Raw genomic sequence first — 24,360 nt, forward strand, 5'->3', positions numbered from 1 at the left:
CCTCACCGACCCGGCGGGGAGGTTGTGGTAGGGGGAGGGGGGGAACCCCGGCCGGGCTGGGAGGGCCTGAACCTCCTCCTCCTTCCTCCTCCTCCTCTTCTTCTTCTTCCTCCTCTTTCTTGTTGTTGTTGTTGTTGTTGTTGCCGCGGCTCCGGCCGCTCGCGCTCCGCGGCCGCCGCCGACACGTCCAGGCGCCAGGGCGCATGCGCCACATCCGGGTAACACACACCCCCCTCCCTCCGCCTCCCCTCACGGCCCAGGGACCCCACTGCGCCTGCGCGGACCCACCGCCCCGCTCTCCGCGCCCCCCGGCCCCGCTCTCGCGCTGAGGGCGGCCGCCTTTTAGCATTTATTTCTGTGGTTGAAGTCCTCCGGCCGCGCCGCAATGGGGTAGGGGAGAAGTGGAAAGCCCCACAAATGCGACCCCAACTACCTCAGCACCAGAAATGCAACCCCCACAAGCCCAAAATCCCCCAAATGCAACCCCAATAAATGCACGGCCCCATAAATAAAACCCCCAAAAATATATGGCCCGGGAAATACAACCCCCTTAAGTGCAAAACTCCACAAATGCAACCCCAACTAACTCACAGCCCCACAAATGTGACCCCCATAAGTGCAAAACCCCACAAATGCAACCCCAATAAATGCACAGCCCCATAAATACAACCCCCAAAAATACATGGTCTGAGAAATGCAAGCCCCATATATATATGGGCTGGGAAATGCAACCCCCTTAAGTGCAAAACTCCACAAATGCAACCCCAACTAACTCACAGCCCCACAAATGTGACCCCCATAAGTGCAAAACCCCACAAATGCAACCCCAATAAATGCACAGTCCCATAAATACAACCCCAAAAAATATATGGCCTGGGAAATGCAACCCCCATAAATATATGGCCTGGGAAATAAAGCCCCCATAAGTGTGACACCCCACAAATGCAACCCCAACTAACTCATAGCCCCGCAAATGCAACCCTCACGAGCCCAAAATCCCCCAAATGCAACCCCAACTGATGCACAGCCCCAGAAATGCAACCCCCACAAGCCCATAATCCCCCAAATGCAACCCCAATAAATGCACAGTCCCATAAATACAACCCCCAAAAATATATGGTCTGGGAAATGCAACCCCCATAAATATATGGCCTGGGAAATTAAGCCCCCTTAAGTGTGACGCCCCACAAATGCAACCCCCACAAGCCCAAAATCCCCCAAATTCAACCCCAACTGATGCACAGCCCCATAAATACAACCCCCAAAAATATATGGCCCGGGAAATACAACCCCCTTAAGTGCAAAACTCCACAAATGCAACCCCAACTAACTCACAGCCCCACAAATGTGACCCCCATAAGTGCAAAACCCCACAAATGCAACCCCAATAAATGCACAGCCCCATAAATACAACCCCCAAAAATACATGGTCTGGGAAATGCAAGCCCCATATATATATGGACTGGGAAATGCAACCCCCTTAAGTGCAAAACCCCACAAAAACAACCCCAATTAACTCACAGCCCCACAAATGCAACCCTCACAAGCCCAAAATCCCCCAAATGCAACCCCAATAAATGCACAGCCCCATAAATACAACCCCAAAAAATATATGGCCTGGGAAATAAAGCCCCCATAAGTGTGACACCCCACAAATGCAACCCCAACTAACTCATAGCCCCGCAAATGCAACCCTCACGAGCCCAAAATCCCCCAAATGCAACCCCAACTGATGCACAGCCCCAGAAATGCAACCCCCACAAGCCCATAATCCCCCAAATGCAACCCCAATAAATGCACAGTCCCATAAATACAACCCCCAAAAATATATGGTCTGGGAAATGCAACCCCCATAAATATATGGCCTGGGAAATTAAGACCCCTTAAGTGTGACACCCCACAAATGCAACCCCCACAAGCCCAAAATCCCCCAAATTCAACCCCAACTGATGCACAGCCCCATAAATACAACCCCCAAAAATATATGGCCCGGGAAATTAAGACCCCTTAAGTGTGACATCCCACAAATGCAACCCCAATTAATTCACAGCCCCACAAATGCAACCCCAATTAATTCACAGCCCCACAAATGCAACCTCCAGAAGTGCAAAATCCCCCAAATGCAACCCCAATAAATGCACAGTCCCATAAAAGCAACCCCCATAAATATATGGCCCAGGAAATAAAGCCCCCATAAAGTGCAACACCCCACAAATGCAACCCCAACTAACTCATAGCCCCGCAAATGCAACCCTCACGAGCCCAAAATCCCCCAAATGCAACCCCAACTGATGCACAGCCCCAGAAATGCAACCCCCACAAGCCCATAATCCCCCAAATGCAACCCCAATAAATGCACAGTCCCATAAATACAACCCCCAAAAATATATGGTCTGGGAAATGCAACCCCCATAAATATATGGCCTGGGAAATTAAGACCCCTTAAGTGTGACACCCCACAAATGCAACCCCCACAAGCCCAAAATCCCCCAAATTCAACCCCAACTGATGCACAGCCCCATAAATACAACCCCCAAAAATATATGGCCCGGGAAATTAAGACCCCTTAAGTGTGACATCCCACAAATGCAACCCCAATTAATTCACAGCCCCACAAATGCAACCCCAATTAATTCACAGCCCCACAAATGCAACCTCCAGAAGTGCAAAATCCCCCAAATGCAACCCCAATAAATGCACAGTCCCATAAAAGCAACCCCCATAAATATATGGCCCAGGAAATAAAGCCCCCATAAAGTGCAACACCCCACAAATGCAACCCCAACTAACTCACAGTCCCGCAAATGCAACCCCCATGAGCCCAAAATCCCCAAAATGCAACCCCAACTGATGCACAGCCCCAGAAATGCAACCCCCACGAGCCCTAAATTCCCCAAATGCAACCCCAATAAATACACAGTCCCATAAATGCAACCCCCATAAATATATGGCCTGGGAAATGCGACCCCCATAAGTGCAACATCCCACAAATGCAACCCCAACTGATGCACAGCCCCAGAAATGCAACCCCCACGAGCCCTAAATTCCCCAAATGCAACCCCAATAAATACACAGTCCCATAAAGGCAACCCCCATAAATATATGGCCTGGGAAATGCGGCCCCCATAAGTGCAACATCCCACAAATGCAACCCCAACTGATGCACGGCCCCATAAATACAACCCCCATAAATATATGGCCTGGGAAATGCGGCCCCCATAAGTGCAACATCCCACAAATGCAACCCCAACTGATGCACGGCCCCATAAATACAACCCCCATAAATATATGGCCCGGGAAATAAAGCCCCCATAAGTGCAACTCCCCACAAATGCAACCTCAACTAACTCACAGCCCCACAAATGTAACCCCCACGAGCCCAAAATCCCCTAAATGCAACCCCAACTGATGCACAGCCCCAGAAATGCAGCCCCCACAAGCCCAAAATCCCCCAAATGCAACCCCAATAAATGTACAGTCCCATAGATACAACGCCCAAAAATATATGGACTGGGAAATACAACCCCCATAAATATATGGCCCGGGAAATAAAGCCCCCATAAGTGCAACACCCCACAAATGCAACCCCAACTAACTCACAGCCCCGCAAATGCAACCCCCAAAAGTCCAAAATCCCACAAATGCAACACCAATAAATGCATGGCCCCATAAATGCAACCCCCATAATTGTATTGCCTGGGAAATGCAACCCCCTTAAGTGAAAACCCTACAAAAACAACCCCAACTGATGCACAGCCCCAGAAATACAACCCCCAAAAATATATGGCCTGGGACATAAAGCCCCCATAAGTGCAACACCCCACAAATGCAACCCCAACTAATTCACAGCCCCACAAATGCAACCCCCATGAGCCCAAAATCCCCCAAATGCAACCCCAATAAATGCACAGTCCTATAAATACAATCCCCATAAATATATGGCCTGGGACATAAAGCCCCCATAAGTGCAACACCCCACAAATGCAACCCCAACTAACTCACAGCCCCAGAAATGCAACCCCCACAAGTCCAAAATGCCCCAAATGCAACCCCAATAAATGCTCGGCCCCATAAAGGCAACCCCCAAAAATATATGGCCTGGGAAACGCAACCCCCATAAATATATGGCCCAGGAAATACAACCCCCTTAAGTCTAAATAGAATACGTTACATCTCCTTCCATGGGTGACAGCCAACAGTTGGCTTTCAAGGCCCACCATGAACCACCTCCCGCTCCTAATTGCATTGTTCCTCTACTAATTAAAACAGGGACTCAAATTGTCTTCGTCATTCTGGGACTCTTGATTAGGGAGGGGAGCCACAGGATGAGAGGGAAGGGTTTGACACTGAAAGAGGGGAGATGGAGATGAGATGTGGGGAAGAACTTCTTTGGTGTGAGGGTGGTGAGAGCCTGGCCCAGGTTGGCCAGAGAAGCTGTGGCTGCCCCATCCCTGGAGGGGTTCAAGGCCAGGTTGGAGGGGGCTTGGAGCAACCTGGTCTGGTGGGAGGTGTCCCTGCCCAGGGCAGGGGGTGGGACTGGATGGTCTTGAAGGTCCCTTCCATCCCAAACCATTCCATGGTTCCATCCCACCACAGCCAGCAGCAGCACACAAGGAAAGGATACCCTGGAGCTGTAAGAGACTGGGGTGACCACCAGAAAGGTGCTTCACCAGGGAAGATGCTGAGCTTCTGCCTCATCTTTATCCAAACCCAACCAGCTCCAGCAATAATTAGTCCTGAGAAGCACCTTTGTAGACCTTTAAGATGATTTTGGAAGGCTGCGGGGATGCTGTGCCCCAACAAAATCATACTTTTTCCAACCACCTAAAACTCCTCTAAACATCCGTCAAATCTCAAACGCTGGTAGGAGCAGGATCAATTTAACATGTTGTGGTTTAGCATCCATCATCCCCCGCCCCTAAAAACGTTACTTTGATCCAATTTCTGGAGCTTGTTCTACCTCAAGATCCCAATCAATACGTTTTTATTCTTCATAAAAAATGCATTAAGGCGTTCTAACGACTATGTGCCAAACCACCGATTTCAGCGAGACCTGGATCAGTCCCACCACCTCGCCAGAAATTCGATTTCTAGAAGGAAGCCACCCCAGGTAAATAATTCATCCCCTTTTCCTTACAAACGAATGTAATTCAGGAGGAACAAATTGTTTGAAAAGTCTGTTTTAAAAATAAATAAATAAAAAAATAGAAATGCTCCCAAGCGAAGATCGTGTTTCACCGCCAGATGAAGTGTCCCATCGCGTAATTCAGGAGGAGCAAATTGTTTGAAAAGTCTGTTTAAAATAAATAAATAAAGAAAGAAATAGAAATGCTCCCAAATGAAGATTGTGTTTCACCGCCAGATGAAGTGTCCCATCGTAGGGAGAGGTGGATCCCAAAGGCTGAACCACCTCCAGGATCAAGGATCCCTTTTCCCAACTGGATTTCGAGCCCTGGACACGTAGAATGGAGGGACATCTCCTCTGTCACAAAACTCCTCACGTCTCGTTTCCTCCCTCCTCTTCTTTCCCCGTAACATTAAAAGCTTCTTTCGCGTTTTATCAAGTCCCTCCGCTGGTACCGGATAAAAAAATGGAACCAAACACAGAGGAACTCTTCCAGGAAAGCAGAAGAACTTTTAAAAACAAGTTATTAAAAGAAAAAAAATCAATAAATCTTCATTTACATACCCAGAACTTGTTAAAACACCCTCCTGGTCCCTGGGGGACCAGACTGGAGTCCTCTACCTGCCGTCAGACGAAAATATTCTCAGGCAAATATATTTTAATGCGAAGGAATTTTGTTCTCTGGCAATTAAGGAACGGTTAATGGGGAGATAAACTCATTGTGAAAATAGACAATTTATGGTCCAAATTTTTTCTGTCCTTCCTGGCGCACATGTCCCCCATGAATTTAATTCAAGTCTCACCAGCAGTCAGATTTATGAAGTTAATTTAGTGCCCAGGCTGAAGAGAGAAGAGTGGGCCAGGGTAAGCAGAACCACATGGGTCTGCTACGAAGGACACAACTGTAACTCCATCAAAAATGTTAAAATATATTGAATTGAAAATACAGGAATGCCACAAAAAGAAATTAATTTTTCAAAAAAGGCAGCCATGAAGTTAATCCAGCGTTCGCTCTGGACCATGGATTCATCTCACCCTCACGGCGTTTGAACCAGAGCGATCCCGGAATTCACAGCAATTAATTAACCACAAGGATGCAAAAATGTACGTATTTCTACAAAGAAAAACCCATTTTGGGAGCAGCTCAATCCAGCACAAGCGCATTTCAGGGTGAAACAGCTTTTGGGTCATCCTTTGGTATTATTTCCAGCCTTGAAGTTGGTCCCTAAAATTCACCAACGGCTTAAAAATCGGAATTTTGGGTTGTCCCAGGGTGGGAGCTGATGTAGCAGAGCAGGTCAGGACAATGAGGAAAAGTTCTTGTAGAATATCTGGAGTCTGCTCAGCTTTTGACTACGTAAATCAGAGTGGGGTATCGAGATCTCTGCACCTGCCGTTAATTTTTCATCTTAAAAAAGAATTTAGGGGGGGAAAGAACACACCACCACGTGATTCTGCACACTTTACACCGTTTCTGAGGGAGAAGCCCTAGAAATCTGTGAGTTTCTGCTCCAGAAGACATGTTCTTACAGTTTGCAACTCCTCTCAGTATTTTTTTTTAAAGAAATCACAGAATGCTATGGGGTTGGAAGGGACCTCTGGAGAGCATCTCCTCCAACCCCCTCCCAAAGCAGGGCCACCCAGAGCAGGTCGCACAGGAACGTGTCCAGGTGGGGTTGGAATGTCTCCAGAGAAGGAGACTCCACCACCTCTCTGGGCAGCCTCTTCCAGGGCTCTGCCACCCTCACACCAAAGAAATTCCTCCTCATGTTGAGATGGAACTTCTGATGGTCAAGTTTGTACCCGTTCCCTCTTGTCCTGTCCCTGGGCACCACTGAAAAAAGCCTGGCCCCATCCTCCTGACACCCACCCTTCAAGTATTTGTAGGCCTTGATCAGATCCCCCCTCAGTCTTCTCTTCTCAAAAGACCCAAGTCCCTCAGCCTTTCCTCATCAGAGAGATGCTCCAGGCCCTTGATCATCTTTGTAGCCCTCTGCTGTCCCCTCTCCAGGGTACGGACCTAAAGACCTCCAGAATTTACTTCCAAAACTTCAGTGATGCAGAGAATAGGTCACCCTTCGGAGCTTTAAATGGATCAAATTGTTCGGAGTGATTCACTTTTCAAACTATTACTTATTTATGAGAAAACTTCATACGCAAAGGGAGAGTCGTAAGAGCTCCTCAAGCCGAGCAGAGCGACACTCCCAGCTACAAACACTTGCCAGGGGTATAAATACTTTATTAGTTTGAGGGTAATTGTCTTCTTACACAGCAATAGGGTAACAGTTACAAAACACTGTTTATTCCAAGGTGAGAGATCTTAAATTCCGGTGCAGAACACAAACCTTTTAAGATCCATGATCTAGGAATCTCTGCTCTAGGAATCCGTGGTCCAAGGAAAAAGCCCGGGCTGTGAAGGCTTCCGCCAGCCCACGCAGTCAGTTTCTGGGGATTTTAGGTGTCTGAAACCACCCCTTAAGAAGTTATTTCGAGTTCCAGATATTTGAGCATCCTCATTTGGAATCTGGAAATCCTATTGTTTTTAAGCACTCTCCAACACCTTCCTTCTTCTCCTCTCTTATGAGGAGAGGCTGAGGGAGCTGGGGTTATTCAGCCTGGAGAAGAGGAGACCCCGGGCTGTGGAGGCTTCTGCCAGCCCACGTGGTCGGTTTCTGGGGAGTTTAGGTATCTGAAACCATCCCTTAGGAAGTTATTTCGAGTTCCAGATGTTTGAGCATCCCTTTTTCTTGCAGAATGTACCCAGTACCCTCTCCAGCGTGCGATGGTTCCTTCATTCCAAAGAGAATTCATTTAGGAATCTGGAAATCCTATTATTTTTAAGCACTCTCCAACGCTTTCCTCCTTCCCATCTCCAGACAGAGCCCCCTAACGCTATTTTTACTTTTTCATTGGAACTTCTATGGTCAGAAAATCCTCAGCAAGCATTACCTCTTGACCATCTAACACCGACTCCGCCTGTCTCTTCAGCTCGGTGACGTCCCCATCTCCCTCCCCTCTCTGCGCAGCCGGTTTATACCGCTGGCTGAAGTGAGTCAAAACCAGTTTCTTCACTTGACACGATTTGGCAAAATCCGATGCCATTTTCGGGGTGCTATGGCCGTGCTCCCTGGCCTTCTCCTCTTGGCTATCATCCAGCGTGGCTTCGTGTATCAAGACATCGGCTCCACGGCAAAGCCTCAGCGCCGCGTCTCCAACCACCCCCGAACAATCCCCCAGCCCGCTAACACTATTTTTACTTTTTCATTGGAACTTCTATGGTCAGAAAATCCTCAGCAAGAGTTACCTCTTGGCCATCTAACACCGACTCCGCCTGTCTCTTCAGCTCGGTGACGTCCCCATCTCCCTCCCCTCTCTGCGCAGCCGGTTTATACCGCTGGCTGAAGTGAGTCAAAACCAGTTTCTTCACTTGACACGATTTGGCAAAATCCGATGCCATTTTCGGAGTGCTATGGCCGTGCTCTCTGGCCTTCTCCTCTTGGCTATCGTCCAGCGTGGCTTCGTGTATCAACACATCGGCTCCACGGCAAAGCCTCAGCGCCGCGTCTCCAACCACCCCCGAACAATCCCCCAAAATGCCAATTTTTCTCCCAGGAATAGGGTCTTCTAAGACGTCTGAAGGAGAAATTGTTACTCCGTTCTCTAGAACGATTGGCGTCCCGTTCTTCAGTTTCCCATATAAAGGACCTGGTTGAACTCCTGGTAAATGAAGGCAAAAAGAGTCCCTGAGTATTAGGAGACGATGATATCAACTTCAGAAGAGATACGCTATAAATAGAGCTGTCTCACTGAAAAAAATACAACCTCAGTATAAACAGCCATTGATATTTCATGCGCTTCTTACAAAAACAAAGAGCTTGTAACACCAGCAGGAAGTGTGCATGAAGAAAAAGCTACATTCTTCATATGAAAGTCAATAAAGTCATGCAAATACGCCGGCCGTATGTTTCCCCGAGAGCCACGTTGGGCTTTTTAATCGTTAACGGTGGAACTTGTTTGCTCTCCCCAGGACGAGACCGGCCTCCGATATTAATCGGCGCTGGCGTTACACACCAATTCAGACTGCTGCCCTGGTATGAAGTATTAAAACGTCTTCAACAGACAACAGAAAATGGAATTAAAATGGATTTTACGGAGAGATACAGCAGCTCTAATTTGCTAGAACCCCCCCAGATCATAAAAAGATTTTAATTGCCTGCGAACGCCACGTTGTTACATTGGCTGAAAATCGGAGTCACTCCCCAGCTTGAACACATGCATTTAGGCATTTAAAAGAGATTAAAAAAGAAGAAAAATAAGTCAAAGTAGTTACCAAGGTCTTTCAGCTTCTGTACATTGAGTTTACCGGTCCGGGGTTTCTCTTCCAGCACGAAGCCAAAGGAAGGAACGCGGTGAAAAAGGCGGAAGGCTTTCAGAACCAGCTGCTCATCCTCAACCAGCAAGTAGGAGTTTTCCACAGGATCCAGGTGGAGGATTCTCCCTTGTGCTCCCTGGGGAGACACCTCACCTCCATCCAAGTCAGAAAAGTCCTTAAATTCCTCCGCGGGGCACTGGTCCCGTGTAGGAACCAGTTCATGAACAGTGTAGGGAAAGAGAAGTTGGGAGTGGGAGAGCTCCATACTCCTCCAGATGAAGTTTCGGAGCCCTAACGGTCCGTAAATATCAACGGGTGGTTTGTTGGGGTCAGGGCTGCTTTGGAGGGAAATTGTACACAGCAGGCCAGGAAGACCAAAGAAGTGATCACCGTGAAGATGAGTTATGAAAATCTTGGTAATTCTGCCTAGCAATTAGAACAGGAAAAGAAAAACAAACCAGGAAAAGACAGGAAAAATAAATGAACGCCATAACAACTCAGAAATAATCCCTTTTTGGCAAGCAGGCGGAAATAAGGAAGGAGGAAAATTAAAATAAAACCAGTTTTTAAGCAATAAATTCCAAACCACAAAGTACTTTTTGTGCCACAGCAGCGGTAAGTGTCCACCTGAGTTTTATTTTGGCTTGATTTGTCAAGAAAAGAACTGCCCAAACAAAAGTTTTAGTTCTTTCTAAGACAAAACATGCATTTAAGGATTTGGGCTTCGCTCCGGGTCTGAGTTTGTCTCACTCCAGCTCCCTGGAACCGAGCCCTGACCTTGCCAGATCAAATAAAAACCCTAGAATGTTCTCTCATTGCAGACACGTGTACTTTGATCAGGCTGCCTCAGTCTCCTCTGCCAGCTGAGTTCCTGCTTCCTCACAACAAGGCATTTTCTCCAGCATCTCTTAGGGATGGGCAATGGGAAGGGCAGAATCTCTTTGGTTTAGATTTAAGAACGATTTAGTAAAACTCGGTAAATTTCGTAAAGATTAGTCTTGGTCATTCAATCCCCTGCTAGCTTCAGATTTCAGAGGAGGAGGAGGTTGGTTTTCTGTTTAAAATTGATAATTTGAGCTTGAAAACTCAAGAGTCCCAAGTCTGCTCTTGCCACTGCAGGCTGCAAAAGCACAGCGACTGAGGGTAACTCTGGCTTCCACTTTATTTCCCAAAAGTGTGAAAGTTACGCAACTTTCCTTGAAAACAAAACCCCAATATTTATTGACAGAAGATTCACGGCAGGTGTTGTCTAGAGCTGCCTTCAGACACATACAAACCGCACCAGTTTAAAGCCCCACAGAGTGGTCCCCATTTGAAATTACAAAGCCTGAGAAATTAATTCGAGGAGAGTTTGGTTCCCAAACACTCTTTTTCACCAAAGGGCAATCGAGGATTATTGCACAGCAGGTTCAGCAACTCCCACCCATCGGCAGCACCTTCAGACGCTCGTGTCTGTTTTTAGGAGGTATTCAAATACCCTGAGCAGGAGGACGACGCGTTTCGGTTTAGATCTCACGAAACTTTTCCCCTCCCCTCATCACAACACCTCCCAACAGCACAAACCTGCTCGGAGGTGGCTCTTCATGAACTGGGTTTGAGTTCCCTCCCCGCAGTCGAAGAGCCAGCACTCCCCTTCCCGGCGAAGCACGACCGCCGACGCTCCTCTCGTTGGCGAGGGATACGCCGAGCCCGTGCCGAGGAAAGTTATATCCATCGACATTTTGAATATGTTGGTACGTCTCCTGCAAAAAAAATTAAAAAAAAAAAAAAAAAGAGATTTTTAGCTGCTGAACATAGGTATTTATGCTGGGAAAGAAACAGCACAAGTGCTTTCCCTGAGGGCACACTATGTACTTTGTGAGGATCAAATTCCCCTTCCCTTAAAAAATAGAAGTAAAACCTCCCTGGAGTAGGATATGATTTGCAGACAACACAGTATTTACAAGGAGATTTCTTTTCCATTATCAACGGGAGGTTGCAAACACGCAGCTCAAGCATAAATCCCTTGTTCACTACCTAAAGAAACAGCCCCATCCGGCTGGAAATGCTCTAATATTTTAAGTGAAAAATTAGCCACCGCCAGGCCTTTGCGTGGCCTGAAGGCTGCGTGTCAGACACACCACGGGACACGGATTGCAGCGGGAGGATCTGTAGGATCAGCTGCTGTATCCCTATTGTTCCTGTACCTGCTGTAGCCTTGGGATGAGGAGCCTGGGCTGGTCAGCAGGAGCAGGACAACCTTTGGAAAGCCACGGTCAGGAGCAGAACTTCCACCTGCACAACTCGGATGCTGCCTCAGGCTGCGCTTTCCTCCAGCCATAGTCCTCCCTGGCTCGGTCCCTACCTCCCTTTTCAGATGTATTTCCACCTCATTTCAGCCTCCGGGTGCCTCAGCAGCTTCAGAGACTTTTCAGACAAAAGAATTACCGATTTCTCGGCTTTAGTTTCTTTCAGAGGAGCTGCCACAGCTCTCTGAAGGAGAGCAGCCCTCCTCCCTGGTGCCCTCCCGAGGGAATTACCTCATAAACGCGCACCGCACACCCCCTCCCCCCAAAAAAAAGCAGAAATAAACCTTTTGCTTCCTTTTCCTCAGTGTAAAAAGCACATTAACATCTTCCCAGCTGAGCGGCCTCGGCGTAAACGCCCGGGATTTGCGGCCCGGCGAGGCCTCGCCCCTCCCGAAATCACCTCACGGGCCAGGCCGGGCCGGCCCCGCCGCCTCCCCCCGCCGCTCCCCGGGAGGGCTTGAGGGGAAAGGCCCGAGGAAGGGCCGGGTGGTGAGGAGGCCGCTGGGCCGGGAGGCGGCTCCGGGGGCGGCGGGGTTCTGTCAGAAAATAAGGCCAAGGCCCAGGCCCGGCCCGGCCTCTCCCTCCCCCGGGCGGCGGCAGGCGGAGCCCGCGCAGGGCCCGGCCCGGCCCCGCCGCCTCAGCGCCCTCACAGGCCGGGAAGGCCCCGCGGCAAGACCGGGGTCTGGGCCTGCGGAGGGCCCGGGGCCAGGCCGGCCGGAGGGGGGACCCAGCTATAAATAAAGTCGGTGTTTGAGGCAATTGGGTATAAGTCAAGCCTTATTTTTTTTCTTTTTTAACGCAGTTTAGGCAAAGGGAATGCATTTTACTAAGAAAATAGAAGACCACGTTTCCACACGCGTTTCCATAGAGTTACAATGTTATAAAGGAGGAAAAAAAAAAACCAAAAAACCCAAACAAAACCCAATCAGTTCATATTTAAATACAATTTTAGTTTCAGCTGAGCAATGACCCTCCCAGGTGCAGTCAAACCTGGACAGATTCAGCCAGAACTGCCCTCAAAAGCGCCCCAGTAAACTTAGGTTTATTTTATTAGGTAGATATGGTTAGGATAGAAATACATGTAAATTACTTGGACATTTTATTCCTTAATGAAAATGTTTGTGTAGTCCTTAAAGTTTTTTTTTATTTCCATTAGAAAGGAACTACCCAAAGGCTGCATAAGTCAAAGGTACTCGGAGAGTCTGGTCCCACCCAGGGGATCACAGATGCTGATGGTTGATATGACCCATGGCCAAGGTCCATCATGCCACCGGATTCCCCGTGCACCTTCTGGCTGCTGGCATGTCTGCCCCCCGGAGCAGGCAGGAAGCAGAGGAATTCTGGATTTCACCCAGAATCCGATACCATGGTAATAGGTATTTCGGGAGTAGGTAGGTAGGTCAAGGTAGATCCAAGCAGAATTAGATGTCCCTTCACCAGTGGCAACCGAGTTCCATTGCTCAAAAGTTCAGCCGTCAAGCGGGTGCAATTAGAGCTTTGCTCTAGATTTTCTCCTTGCTCCAGTATTCAATGTAACACCGGTCCCCCGTTCCGTGCGGCTGTTATGAAACGGGATAGCAGCAGGTGTCATCTCAAAAAGAGTCCCAAAATAACAGTGGTTTTCTTAAACTGAGGAACAGCGCTGAGATAGCCGAGACAGAATGGGAGTCCATACAGTTCCTGCAGTCCGATCCCAGAGTCTCCGAATTATGGGGGTGCTCAAACTGCACCTTTCAAGTCAAGAAGACCCGGAGCAAATGAGAGACAACTTGGATTAACTTAGGCCCAGAGTCAGCTGAACTAAAATTTGCACTTGTAGCTGTACATCAGGGATCCCCACAGCCCTCTTACAGGAGTAATCACCAAACAGGGCCGCTAATGAGTAAACTAAAAGGCGTATCATTTATCTTTACAGTTACTACCAGAGGAGTGTGACAAAGGGTTATGTTACGCCCTTCCCACCAAACAGCACGCTGGAAACAACAGCACAGAGAAAACACACACCTACCACAAGAAACCCGTTAAACACCGACCCACACGTGAAGGGTGGCTTCATTTTTAGGCTCAGAAAACAAACACAACATAGTGAAACATCACTGTCCACAAACAGAACCGAGAACTTTGGCGAAGAGTCACATTTGGGTTTTCAAAATCTATCAGACACAACATTTTAATTGTCTTCCTCTACACGTCAATTATTGGCACAAGGGCATACGCTTCAGGAACATAAAAACCTTTGTAATATCTTTGAACGAGAACACACATATTTAATAAAAAAAAAGGCTGCGCTCCCTTAGCTACCCCTTCTCCTCCCCATGGCATTTCTACACCTTGCTGCCAAGAGGCTCCGTCCTGCTCCTGTTGATTTTAAAGAAGCAAGTCTTGGACCAGTCCTGGAAAAAACAGAGCTACTGTCCTCAGGGGGAATTTCTGACCCTCTCAGAAGCGTTTTGTATCTCCAGAAGAGTATCCTCACAGAAGAGACACTAAAGACCGGCTTCTATACCATTCGGAGGACAAAAATCACCGGGGCTGTGGTAAGAGCTACAACACTAGTCATCCTTCAGGTGATACATATATATTTTTAATAAAAGTATAAGCTTAACTTACACTATGCGGTGTTACAAAATGCATCCTGATGACAACTTTTTTCCCTTTGCATACCACGGAAGAGAATTTTCTGTAGAAATCAAGATCGGTAAATGCTTCTGAATAAGCCAACAAATAGAAAAAAATCAGGTTAAGTAGAACACCAAAAAAGGACACTGTGGTTCCTTACTAAGCGGCAAGATTAGCAGCTGTAATTAATTCCAAGATTAATTAGATCTGAAGAATACGTAAAACTGAAGATGAATTTATGTATTTCATTTTAAAAAAGATAAAAGGGAGAGGGAAATGCACTTAAAATCGTGTGAGCTGACATGTTACCTGTTAGTAATGGAAAATAATATCCATACATTAAAGATAAAATTCCATATTATTGCAAGCTATAGATGATTCACAGAACTCGATTAAACAATCTCCACAGGTGGGTATGCATAGATGAAGTCTAACTGGTACCATTTAGCTGCTGTAACTGGGAGAGGTTAGAGAGACACAGTCAGGCCCTTCTCCACCTGAGAGCTCCGACACATCCCCAGCCCCACTGGAGCCTCCAAACTGGTTAAAGACTGGTTTATTCCTCACCCGTGCGGTGGGATTTCCAGAAAAAATTACACAAGAATATTCTCTCCTTGGGGAAAATCCCAACTCTGGCCAGTTCTGAAGTTAACTCCTGCTTAAAGACAGCAGGGAGGGAAACGGGCTCCATCCCTCAGCTTGGCAGCAGCCAATTTTCCTGCAATTTTACTGCGGGGGAGGTCCCTTTGTGAACCCAAATCACAGCTCCTACTGCCTGCAGGTAACACTATTTCCCCCAAAACTCTTCCTCTTCCTAAGTACTATCAATTCCCACTGATTACGGACCTTAAACTGCACTTCTGGCCTGAAAAAAAAATAAAATAAAAATAAAAATAAAATAAAATAAAATAAAATAATCAGACTGAAGAGATGGATGCAGATCTTTATTTTTTTTATAAGACAAGAGTTATTTTTCCGGAACCGATTGCCCTGCCTCTATGATCATTCTCAGCCGGGACACAAAATCAGTGCATGGGATATTGGAGTTACTCGTCTGCCTAATTAGTACTAATTGGCAGAGGTGAAGAAAGTGTGCGTACCCGAGATACTCGAATCCAGTGATGCAGAACTCCACTGAGACGCTGCGACGGGCTTCAGCTAGAGTTGAATTCCCTCCCACCCCAACTAAATAAATAATTTCTCAGTAAGATCACAAATTTAAATACAATAAAAACCAGGCATAGCAAAAATAGATGGAAAAAAAGCATTCTTTGTAAAAACACTGTACGTGGGTATTGGTCTTTTTTTTTTTTTTTTTACATATACTTACAAGATAATGTTGACAGCAATGAACCATGTACTGTTGAACAGTCTGGACTGCTTGCCTGAGGTGGGCAAGGATGCTCAAATATTGAAATACTAGCTCTGGGCTTATTGGTACACTGAATTTCCCCGAAATCACTATTTTCTGGGTTTATATAATCAGTCTTCTTTCCTCACTTAGGTAAAGCCTTCCCAAAGTTTATTGTTCTTTTTTATCTAAGATGTGAATTTCGTTTGAAAATCAGGGGCCGGGCGGTAAGCGACAGAGATCGTGTCGAAGGGGGTTCAGAGATTATTTTCTCTGCTCTATTTTGGGTGGAGAATGCATTTTCCAGTATAAATGAGGATATGAGAGAGGTGTTTGCTGCTGGTAAATCCCAAGCAAGCTTTACTTCAACACCTCTTTGGATTCCAGCTTCAAGTTTGCTGGTATAGCCCTTTTACATCTATCTATCTATTTATTTTTTGTCCTTTTTCGCCTCGATGCAGCACATGTTATTTATTTCTGTTCCTGACATACCATTGTTCTTGTTAAGGAGACCAGATTTAGAGTCACCACCGACTGTAACTCTCGCTGCTGTTAAAAAAAAATAAAAATACTGGAGGGCAACTCAAACCAGATAGGAACAAGATGAAAAGGAATGCACATTGTGGTATCGGCATCAAATGTGCAGTAATATTCACTGCAAGGAGAAAAAAAAAGAAAAATCAACTCTGCGATATGTTTAGGACTCACAAACTGGCTAAAGACAAACACCAAAGTCTTCTTCCTTTTCCCAGGGATCTGAAAACTTGATTTGGGATTTTTTAACACAAAAAGGCCCGAAAAATGAAAGCTGTAAACGGAGCCGAGGAAGGTGAAGCGCTCGATTTGGAGCATCTGAGATCTTTCGAGTCCTGTAGTCGAATTGAACTGAACCTACTGGGCTGAGACCACAAGAAACCTTTGGTCCAACTGGAAATGGGGGTGTCAATAGCTGCCTGTGCTGCTTTTTGGTTCAGCTGCATGTGTGTGTGTGTGGGGGGGGAGTTTGTTCGAAGCGGCAACCGAGACCTCTTAGGAGTTTCGGAGTCAGCGATGTCACGAAAACACCACGCACGAGGCTTTTTTGGGGAGAAAACAATTTAGCTCAGGAGAAACAGAACCTTGACAAAAAAATTAATGCTGAACATAAAGCCTCTGGTACCTCCCCTTGGAGTCCACTGCAGAAAGTCTTGGAAAAAAAAAAAAATCTCTAAAAGATTTCTATTGATTATTTCAGATCCTGCCTTTCTGTGATATGATTTATCAGGCAACGGCGTAGCTTCGTTTTGCAAAGCTATTAAGTGGTTAAGATTATTTGTTGGGCTTTCCAAGGATAATTGGAACGAGCTCACATTTTTCCTGATAATAGATTGATGCAGAACATGGAATACAGACATGATGCTGCTCCTCAAAAAAAATCAGAGCAGCCAATGCCACGAGGAAGCCTGGACAGGGGCATCTTTACACATCAGACAAACCAGAAAGCCCACGAGACTGTTAAATTTGTCTTAAGATGTTGGTTTTTTTTACCTTTGACAAATGCTCTCCGGCGACGTCACGGATAACGCAGCGTGACAACAGTAGGACGAGGAGAAGACTGATTATTAAAAGCAGAAATAAATCATTCTGGAAGCCAACAGTGATGAGAGAGCTATAGATCATCGTAGCAAAAAACATCATTAATGGAATTCTGGTGCAGATTCTGAGCAAGAAATGCAATATCAATATTTAAATTAATTTTGGAGAGCTCTCTCATTCCTGTGACAGATGCCATTATCCCTACAGTTTATCAGGTGCTGGGGAGAGATCTACGCCAAGTGAAAAACAGGGTAACGAGGGGAAAAAAGACAACAAAATGAGCGAAAAATAAATTAACAGGACTCAAAAGATGATGATTTAAATTGGTCTGGAAAAGGGGATCCCTGCAGAGTAGAAGATACTGCCTGAGGAGCGCGATCTTCCGAGGTGTCAGTGAACTTTAGATTCAGGCCAGTCGTACACGTCTGGCATGAAGGACTCGTATTCGTAGGTCCAAACTTTGGATCGAATGTAACGGTTCTTGTCTGCAGGCTCGGGGTAATGGAAAGCCATGTTGTTTGCGTACAAAAATTCCATCACCTGGAAAGTTAAATCAGTTCGTGCCTTTTACTACCTTCACGTTAACATCCAGGCCTCCCCTGCGATACGTTTAGGACTCACAAACTGGATGAAGGCAACCACCAAAGTCCTGAATCGTAGAATTGTCCAGGTTGGAAGGGATCTTTATGATCATGGAGTCCAACCATCAACCTAACTCTGATAAAACCCACCACTAAACCATCACTAAGCGTTGTGTCTGCCCAGCTTTTAAATCCCTCCAGGGATGGTGACTCCACCACTGCCCTGGGCAGCCCATTCCAAGGCTTAATAACCCTTTCAGGGAAGACATTTTCCCTAATATCCATCCTAAACCTCCCTTGGAGCAACTTGAGGCTGTTTCCTCTTGTCCCATGGCCTGTTCCTTGGGAGAAGAGACCGACCCCCCCTGGCTACACCCTCCTTTCAGGGAGTTGGAGAGAGCGAGAAGGTCTCCCCTCAGCCTCCTTTTCTCCAGGCTGAACCCCCCCAGCTCCCTCAGCCTCTCCTCACAAGACTTGTGCTCCAGACCCCTCACCAGCTCCGTTGCCCTTCTCGGGACACGCTCCAACCCCTCAATGTCTTTTTTGTGGTGGGGGAACCAAAACTGGACCCAGCACTCAAGGTGGGGCCTCACCAGTGCCCAGGACAGGGGGACCATCACCTCCTAAGTCCTACTCCCCATGCTGTTCCTGATACAGGCCAGGATGCTGGTGGCCTTCTTGGCCACCTGGGCACGCTGCTGGCTCATGTTCAGCCAACAGTTGACCAACACCCCCAGGTCCTTTTCTGCCAGGCAGCTCCAGCCACTCTGCCCCAGGCCTGGAGCCTCCATGGGGTTGGTGTGACCCAAGGGCAGGACCCGGCACTTGGCCTTGTTGAACCTCATCCCATTGGCCTACGCCCATCCATCCAGCCTGTCCAGATCCCTCTGCAAAGCTTTCTACCCTCCAGCAGGTCAACACTCCCACCCAACTTGGTACCATCTGTGAACTTACTGAGGGTGCACTCGATCCCCTCGTCCAGGTCATTGATAAAGATGTTAAAGAGAAGTGGCCCCAGTACCGAATGCCTTACCAGGGGTGTGAAAACTGGATTTCAGAAATCAAAGGACCATAATTTTTGGCCCATCATCACTGCCAAACCGAAGCATCTGAGAAACCCAAGATTTTTATAAGTGTCTCTTATTAAAGGCACAAAGAACTGGGTATTTTGTGCCCGAGCACCTCGTGTTCAAGGATCACGCTGTGCAATTCACAGCAAGTTAATGTAGACATAAACCACTCTTAGTACAGTCCACATTTATGCTTCATACTCACCTTGACAGCGATATAAATAGAAACTTCCCTGATATTAGACAGTGGAGGATAAAGTCTTCCTTGTGCAAGCTCCTCATCTGTCAACTGTTCTGTCAATGCCTGAGTTAGAGAAACAAACAAATTCTATTTAAGGCATCCCAAATGGGATCAGTAACATGGGATCAGTAACATCCTAAAACACCTGAGAAAACCAACTCCAGAGGGGAAAGGCAGGAGAGGATGGGAACCTGGAGACCACGTGCATCCCCCACCACCCCACCGGAGTGGGGTGGGAGGAGGAGGAAGAGGAGGAGGCAGATTTACCACCAGCCCTATGAGGCTGGGAGCCAATTTACACGCGCGCAGATTTTCTATTTGGGATGAAAAATTTAATTTGCAGTGGAGAAGCTGCAATTTTCACAATTTCATATTAACAGGACTCAAAAGATGATGATTTAAATTGGTCTGGAAAAGGGGATCCCTGCAGAGTAGAAGATACTGCCTGAGGAGCGCGATCTTCCGAGGTGTCAGTGAACTTTAGATTCAGGCCAGTCGTACACGTCTGGCATGAAGGACTCGTATTCGTAGGTCCAAACTTTGGATCGAATGTAACGGTTCTTGTCTGCAGGCTCGGGGTAATGGAAAGCCATGTTGTTTGCGTACAAAAATTCCATCACCTGGAAAGTTAAATCAGTTCGTGCCTTTTACTACCTTCACGTTAACATCCAGGCCTCCCCTGCGATACGTTTAGGACTCACAAACTGGATGAAGGCAACCACCAAAGTCCTGAATCGTAGAATTGTCCAGGTTGGAAGGGATCTTTATGATCATGGAGTCCAACCATCAACCTAACTCTGATAAAACCCACCACTAAACCATCACTAAGCGTTGTGTCTGCCCAGCTTTTAAATCCCTCCAGGGATGGTGACTCCACCACTGCCCTGGGCAGCCCATTCCAAGGCTTAATAACCCTTTCAGGGAAGACATTTTCCCTAATATCCATCCTAAACCTCCCTTGGAGCAACTTGAGGCTGTTTCCTCTTGTCCCATGGCCTGTTCCTTGGGAGAAGAGACCGACCCCCCCTGGCTACACCCTCCTTTCAGGGAGTTGGAGAGAGCGAGAAGGTCTCCCCTCAGCCTCCTTTTCTCCAGGCTGAACCCCCCCAGCTCCCTCAGCCTCTCCTCACAAGACTTGTGCTCCAGACCCCTCACCAGCTCCGTTGCCCTTCTCGGGACACGCTCCAGCCCCTCAAGGTCTTTTTTGTGGTGAGGGCCCAAAACTGGACACAGCACTCAAGGTGGGGCCTCACCAGTGCCCAGGACAGGGGGACCATCACCTCCTAAGTCCTACTCCCCATGCTGTTCCTGATACAGGCCAGGATGCTGGTGGCCTTCTTGGCCACCTGGGCACGCTGCTGGCTCATGTTCAGCCAACAGTTGACCAACACCCCCAGGTCCTTTTCTGCCAGGCAGCTCCAGCCACTCTGCCCCAGGCCTGGAGCCTCCATGGGGTTGGTGTGACCCAAGGGCAGGACCCGGCACTTGGCCTTGTTGAACCTCATCCCATTGGCCTACGCCCATCCATCCAGCCTGTCCAGATCCCTCTGCAAAGCTTTCTACCCTCCAGCAGGTCAACACTCCCACCCAACTTGGTACCATCTGTGAACTTACTGAGGGTGCACTCGATCCCCTCGTCCAGGTCATTGATAAAGATGTTAAAGAGAAGTGGCCCCAGTACCGAATGCCTTACCAGGGGTGTGAAAACTGGATTTCAGAAATCAAAGGACCATAATTTTTGGCCCATCATCACTGCCAAACCGAAGCATCTGAGAAACCCAAGATTTTTATAAGTGTCTCTTATTAAAGGCACAAAGAACTGGGTATTTTGTGCCCGAGCACCTCGTGTTCAAGGATCACGCTGTGCAATTCACAGCAAGTTAATGTAGACATAAACCACTCTTAGTACAGTCCACATTTATGCTTCATACTCACCTTGACAGCGATATAAATAGAAACTTCCCTGATATTAGACAGTGGAGGATAAAGTCTTCCTTGTGCAAGCTCCTCATCTGTCAACTGTTCTGTCAATGCCTGAGTTAGAGAAACAAACAAATTCTATTTAAGGCATCCCAAATGGGATCAGTAACATGGGATCAGTAACATCCTAAAACACCTGAGAAAACCAACTCCAGAGGGGAAAGGCAGGAGAGGATGGGAACCTGGAGACCACGTGCATCCCCCACTACCCCACCGGAGTGGGGTGGGAGGAGGAGGAAGAGGAGGAGGCAGATTTCCCACCCTACAAGGCTGGGAGCCAATTTACACGCGCGCAGATTTTCTATTTGGGATGAAAAATTTAATTTGCAGTGGAGAAGCTGCAATTTTCACAATTTCATTTGATCAAAATATTGATATTTTTTTTTTTAAATTCATTGGGGAGGGATAAAACCAACAGAAAACGAAGGAGTTTCAGCAAGAAACCCATCCACCATCGTGTCAGAAGCCACAGCCTACTCTGCTTCCACACTTACCTTAGCAGCTTCTAGGAAAACCTTATCACTAATATGTCGAACACTGCTGAGGATCACAGCCAGAGCCACGCCTACAATAAAATTATTGCCAATTAGGGCCACATCAGCTTAAAATCTACAGCCTGCTGCCACTGAGAAGCTGCCAGTCATCTCCACTGTTATTTTTAAAAATACTCCCATCCCTTTCTTACACACATTTCATGGAACTATTATCGTGCCTGCCAGTCATTTACCATCACAGGTGGCTTTTGACAAGGGGTTGGAGCTTGGCAGCTCAGGGAGGAAAGGGAGAGAAAGGGGAGGGCAGAGAAAATATCCCTAAGTGCTTCTTTTGCACCCCTGCTCGTGCAGATACAACTTCAAGAGGAACGTATCAACACTTATTTTCTCCTTCCCCCCCCAAAACAAGCAGAAAACCCATTTAAAAGTATTTAATAACACACTTTTATCCTCTTAGAAAGATCCAGTTGGGTGAGTGCACTGCGTACATGTCGCCTAAAACCCCTCCTTGACTGCTTTTCTTTCATTCATTCTTCTGATTGAGTTCTCAGCTTCAAATGCCGGTCACACCTCTTTCGTGCTGCTTCTCTAACTGCCCAGTGTAACAAGGGAACCCAAGAAGAGGTGCTAAATAGCCTAGTCTTAAAGATTAAAAAGGATGATAATTGTAGTTCTTACCTGGAAAAATATAAGCGTTGTTTCCTTGGCCTGGTTTGAAGGTTCTTCCATCCTTTAGAGTCACCAGGTCGAAGGGACTGCCGCTGGCAAACAAGCAACGACCCTGTTAAAAAGAGGAAAAATCCCAGTCAGGCAGCTCCTAAAAAAGCCAAGGGTATGGAACAACCCAGCCTTTAGGGAATTCAGGGACACCAGAATCCTACAGCTCCTCCAAGCACGTCCTTACATCCCTCGCTGCCTCCGTTTCTACAATCCCAGGATGACAACAACCAAACCCACCCTTTCCAGTAGGGCCTGGAGGAGATAGAGGAACCAGCAAGCATCTGCATGTTTCTGTAGCAAACATCTAGAAAGCCAAGGAGGGAAGCACACACACTGAACTGAGCAGCTTTCTAAGGAATGGAAGCATCTATTTGCTTAACCCTTCATGGTTCTTTAAGACAGCAAAGACTTAGAGGAACTACTCACACGTAAAAGAAAGTATTTGTGTGTTAAACGTTATTATGGTTATGGAAATGTTCAAGGCCAGGTTGGAGGGGGCTTGGAGCAACCTGGTCTGGTGGGAGATGTCCCTGCCCAGGGCAGGTAGTTGGAACTAGATGGTCTTTAAGGTCCCTTCCAACCCAAACCCTTCTGTGATGCTACGATTCCAACCAAAACCACGTTATCAGGATCCACGGCCACAAGCCAGGACCTACCACCGTGGGGATTGTACATTCTTCCTTTGGAAAGGATTTTAATCAGCATGAAATATTAAAAAACAAATCCAGTTCGGAGTGGGAAATTAACACCCTCCAGACAAATGACCCTTTCCTCAAGCAGTGAAACCCCTGTAAGCAAAAAATCTTGACTTTCTTTTGAGTAACAGGTTTAATTATGTTACTTTAAAATATTTAAGGCTCCCCAGGACCGCTACGTTTGAAAATGAAAACACAACAAAAGCCCAACAACAGTGACAGGGGGCACTAAAGCATCGTCAGCCTTTTCCAGGTGCCATCTAGTGGAAAAAAAAAAAAAGGAATAAAAGGTAATTGATGATACCTCCTGTTTCCTTCCTGACTTCTTAGTTTAGCCCAAGATTTCACACCAGCCAGGATTAGGCCATTCATGGTGCCAGGAGGCGTGTGGGGCTGACAGCTAATTACCCGACAAACTTCGTTAGTTAAAAGACAAAGTAAGCAAAGTTGATTTTCTAGGTAATTACTGTATGTTGAAGGGAAAAATATTCTATTAAAAATGCAAGCCGGTAGTTTTTATATTTATTAATTCCAGAAGGCTTGGCTGTGTAACTAACTCTTGTTGACTTTCTATCCAAGATATTGGATATTAATTTTATATACTGAAACACTGCCCTACTTACTATTCTGCCTAATACAAGATATCCCAGAGATATTAAACCATCTTCATTTAAAAGTCTTCTCATTTACTACTGAGGGATATGGTGTAGGGGAGGACTTTGTAGAGTAGGGTCAATGGTTGGACTCGATGATCCCAAGGGTCTCTTCCAACCTGAATGATTCTATGATTCTATGAAAAGCTTAAGTCTAAATTTTGTCCAGAGGGTGTTATTCCTGCTCAGGGGTCACTCTGGACCTGAAAATTAAAAGTATTAAGAGTTCCCTCTGAGCTGGTGGGCCCAGTAACATGGAAGAGAACCTGGGTGCTAACTGGAGATGATGGGAAGTCATGGTTGTGACACTGGAAATTGAGCCACGCTAACAGTGGAAGGAAGGAGTTCAAAGCTCTGCATCATGAAGGAGGGAAAGATCTCCAGTGCATGAGACATGGGTGTCACGAGAGGGGAACATGAGGACAGGTCATCCTTCTCCTCTACTCTGCCCTGGTGAGGCCCCATCTGGAGTACTGTGTCCAGTTCTGGGCTCCCCAGTTCAAATCACCTCCATTCACTTTTACCCCAGAAGACAAGAAAGAACTGCAGTACAAGAAAGAAGACAAGAATGAACTCTCCAACTGGAGAGTTGGGCA

The 24,360-nt window shown here is 46.9% G+C and overlaps 3 protein-coding genes and 1 long non-coding RNA gene across 5 annotated transcripts in view; all 4 read right to left on the reverse strand.

The window, feature by feature from the left end:
* Positions 1–11,187, reverse strand: part of SMAD4 (SMAD family member 4) — a 37,860-nt gene extending 26,673 nt beyond the window's left edge. Inside the window, exon 1 of the mRNA XM_014960795.1 lies at positions 11,061–11,187. The gene's annotated coding sequence lies outside the window, so the exon portion shown is untranslated. The remainder of the gene's footprint in view (positions 1–11,060) is intronic.
* Positions 8,370–12,358, reverse strand: ELAC1 (elaC ribonuclease Z 1). Of its 2 annotated transcripts, XM_014960796.1 has the most exons (5): positions 12,069–12,358; positions 11,684–11,903; positions 11,061–11,239; positions 9,456–9,923; positions 8,370–8,842 (listed from the first exon to the last, which is right to left on the reverse strand). In XM_014960796.1, the coding sequence occupies exons 2-5, from the start codon at positions 11,815–11,817 to the stop codon at positions 8,379–8,381; spliced, it is 1,245 nt and encodes a 414-aa protein (XP_014816282.1). In that variant the 5' UTR covers positions 11,818–11,903; positions 12,069–12,358; the 3' UTR covers positions 8,370–8,378. The 2 variants fall into 2 exon arrangements, with proteins under 2 accessions (XP_014816282.1, XP_014816284.1); XM_014960798.1 differs by lacking the exon at positions 11,684–11,903 and having other exon boundaries at positions 12,070–12,358.
* Positions 12,359–15,851: 3,493 nt separating this feature from the next.
* LOC106899107 lies at positions 15,852–19,514 on the reverse strand. Its single transcript, XR_001414018.1, has 2 exons — positions 19,187–19,514; positions 15,852–17,870 (listed from the first exon to the last, which is right to left on the reverse strand). It is a non-coding gene; the product is annotated as an uncharacterized LOC106899107 (long non-coding RNA).
* Positions 19,515–19,601: 87 nt separating this feature from the next.
* The window catches only part of ME2 (malic enzyme 2, NAD(+)-dependent, mitochondrial), a 44,434-nt gene continuing 39,675 nt past the window's right edge, over positions 19,602–24,360 (reverse strand). The window contains exons 12-15 of the mRNA XM_014960785.1: positions 22,375–22,477; positions 21,697–21,767; positions 21,158–21,256; positions 19,602–19,842 (exon numbers count right to left, since the gene is read on the reverse strand). Coding sequence (XP_014816271.1) covers positions 19,693–19,842; positions 21,158–21,256; positions 21,697–21,767; positions 22,375–22,477 — 423 coding nt within the window. The 3' untranslated portion in view covers positions 19,602–19,692. The remainder of the gene's footprint in view (positions 19,843–21,157; positions 21,257–21,696; positions 21,768–22,374; positions 22,478–24,360) is intronic.

The sequence above is a fragment of the Calidris pugnax genome, unplaced genomic scaffold (assembly GCF_001431845.1).
Source record: "Calidris pugnax isolate Ruff unplaced genomic scaffold, ASM143184v1 scaffold150, whole genome shotgun sequence".
Lineage (NCBI taxonomy): Eukaryota > Metazoa > Chordata > Aves > Charadriiformes > Scolopacidae > Calidris > Calidris pugnax.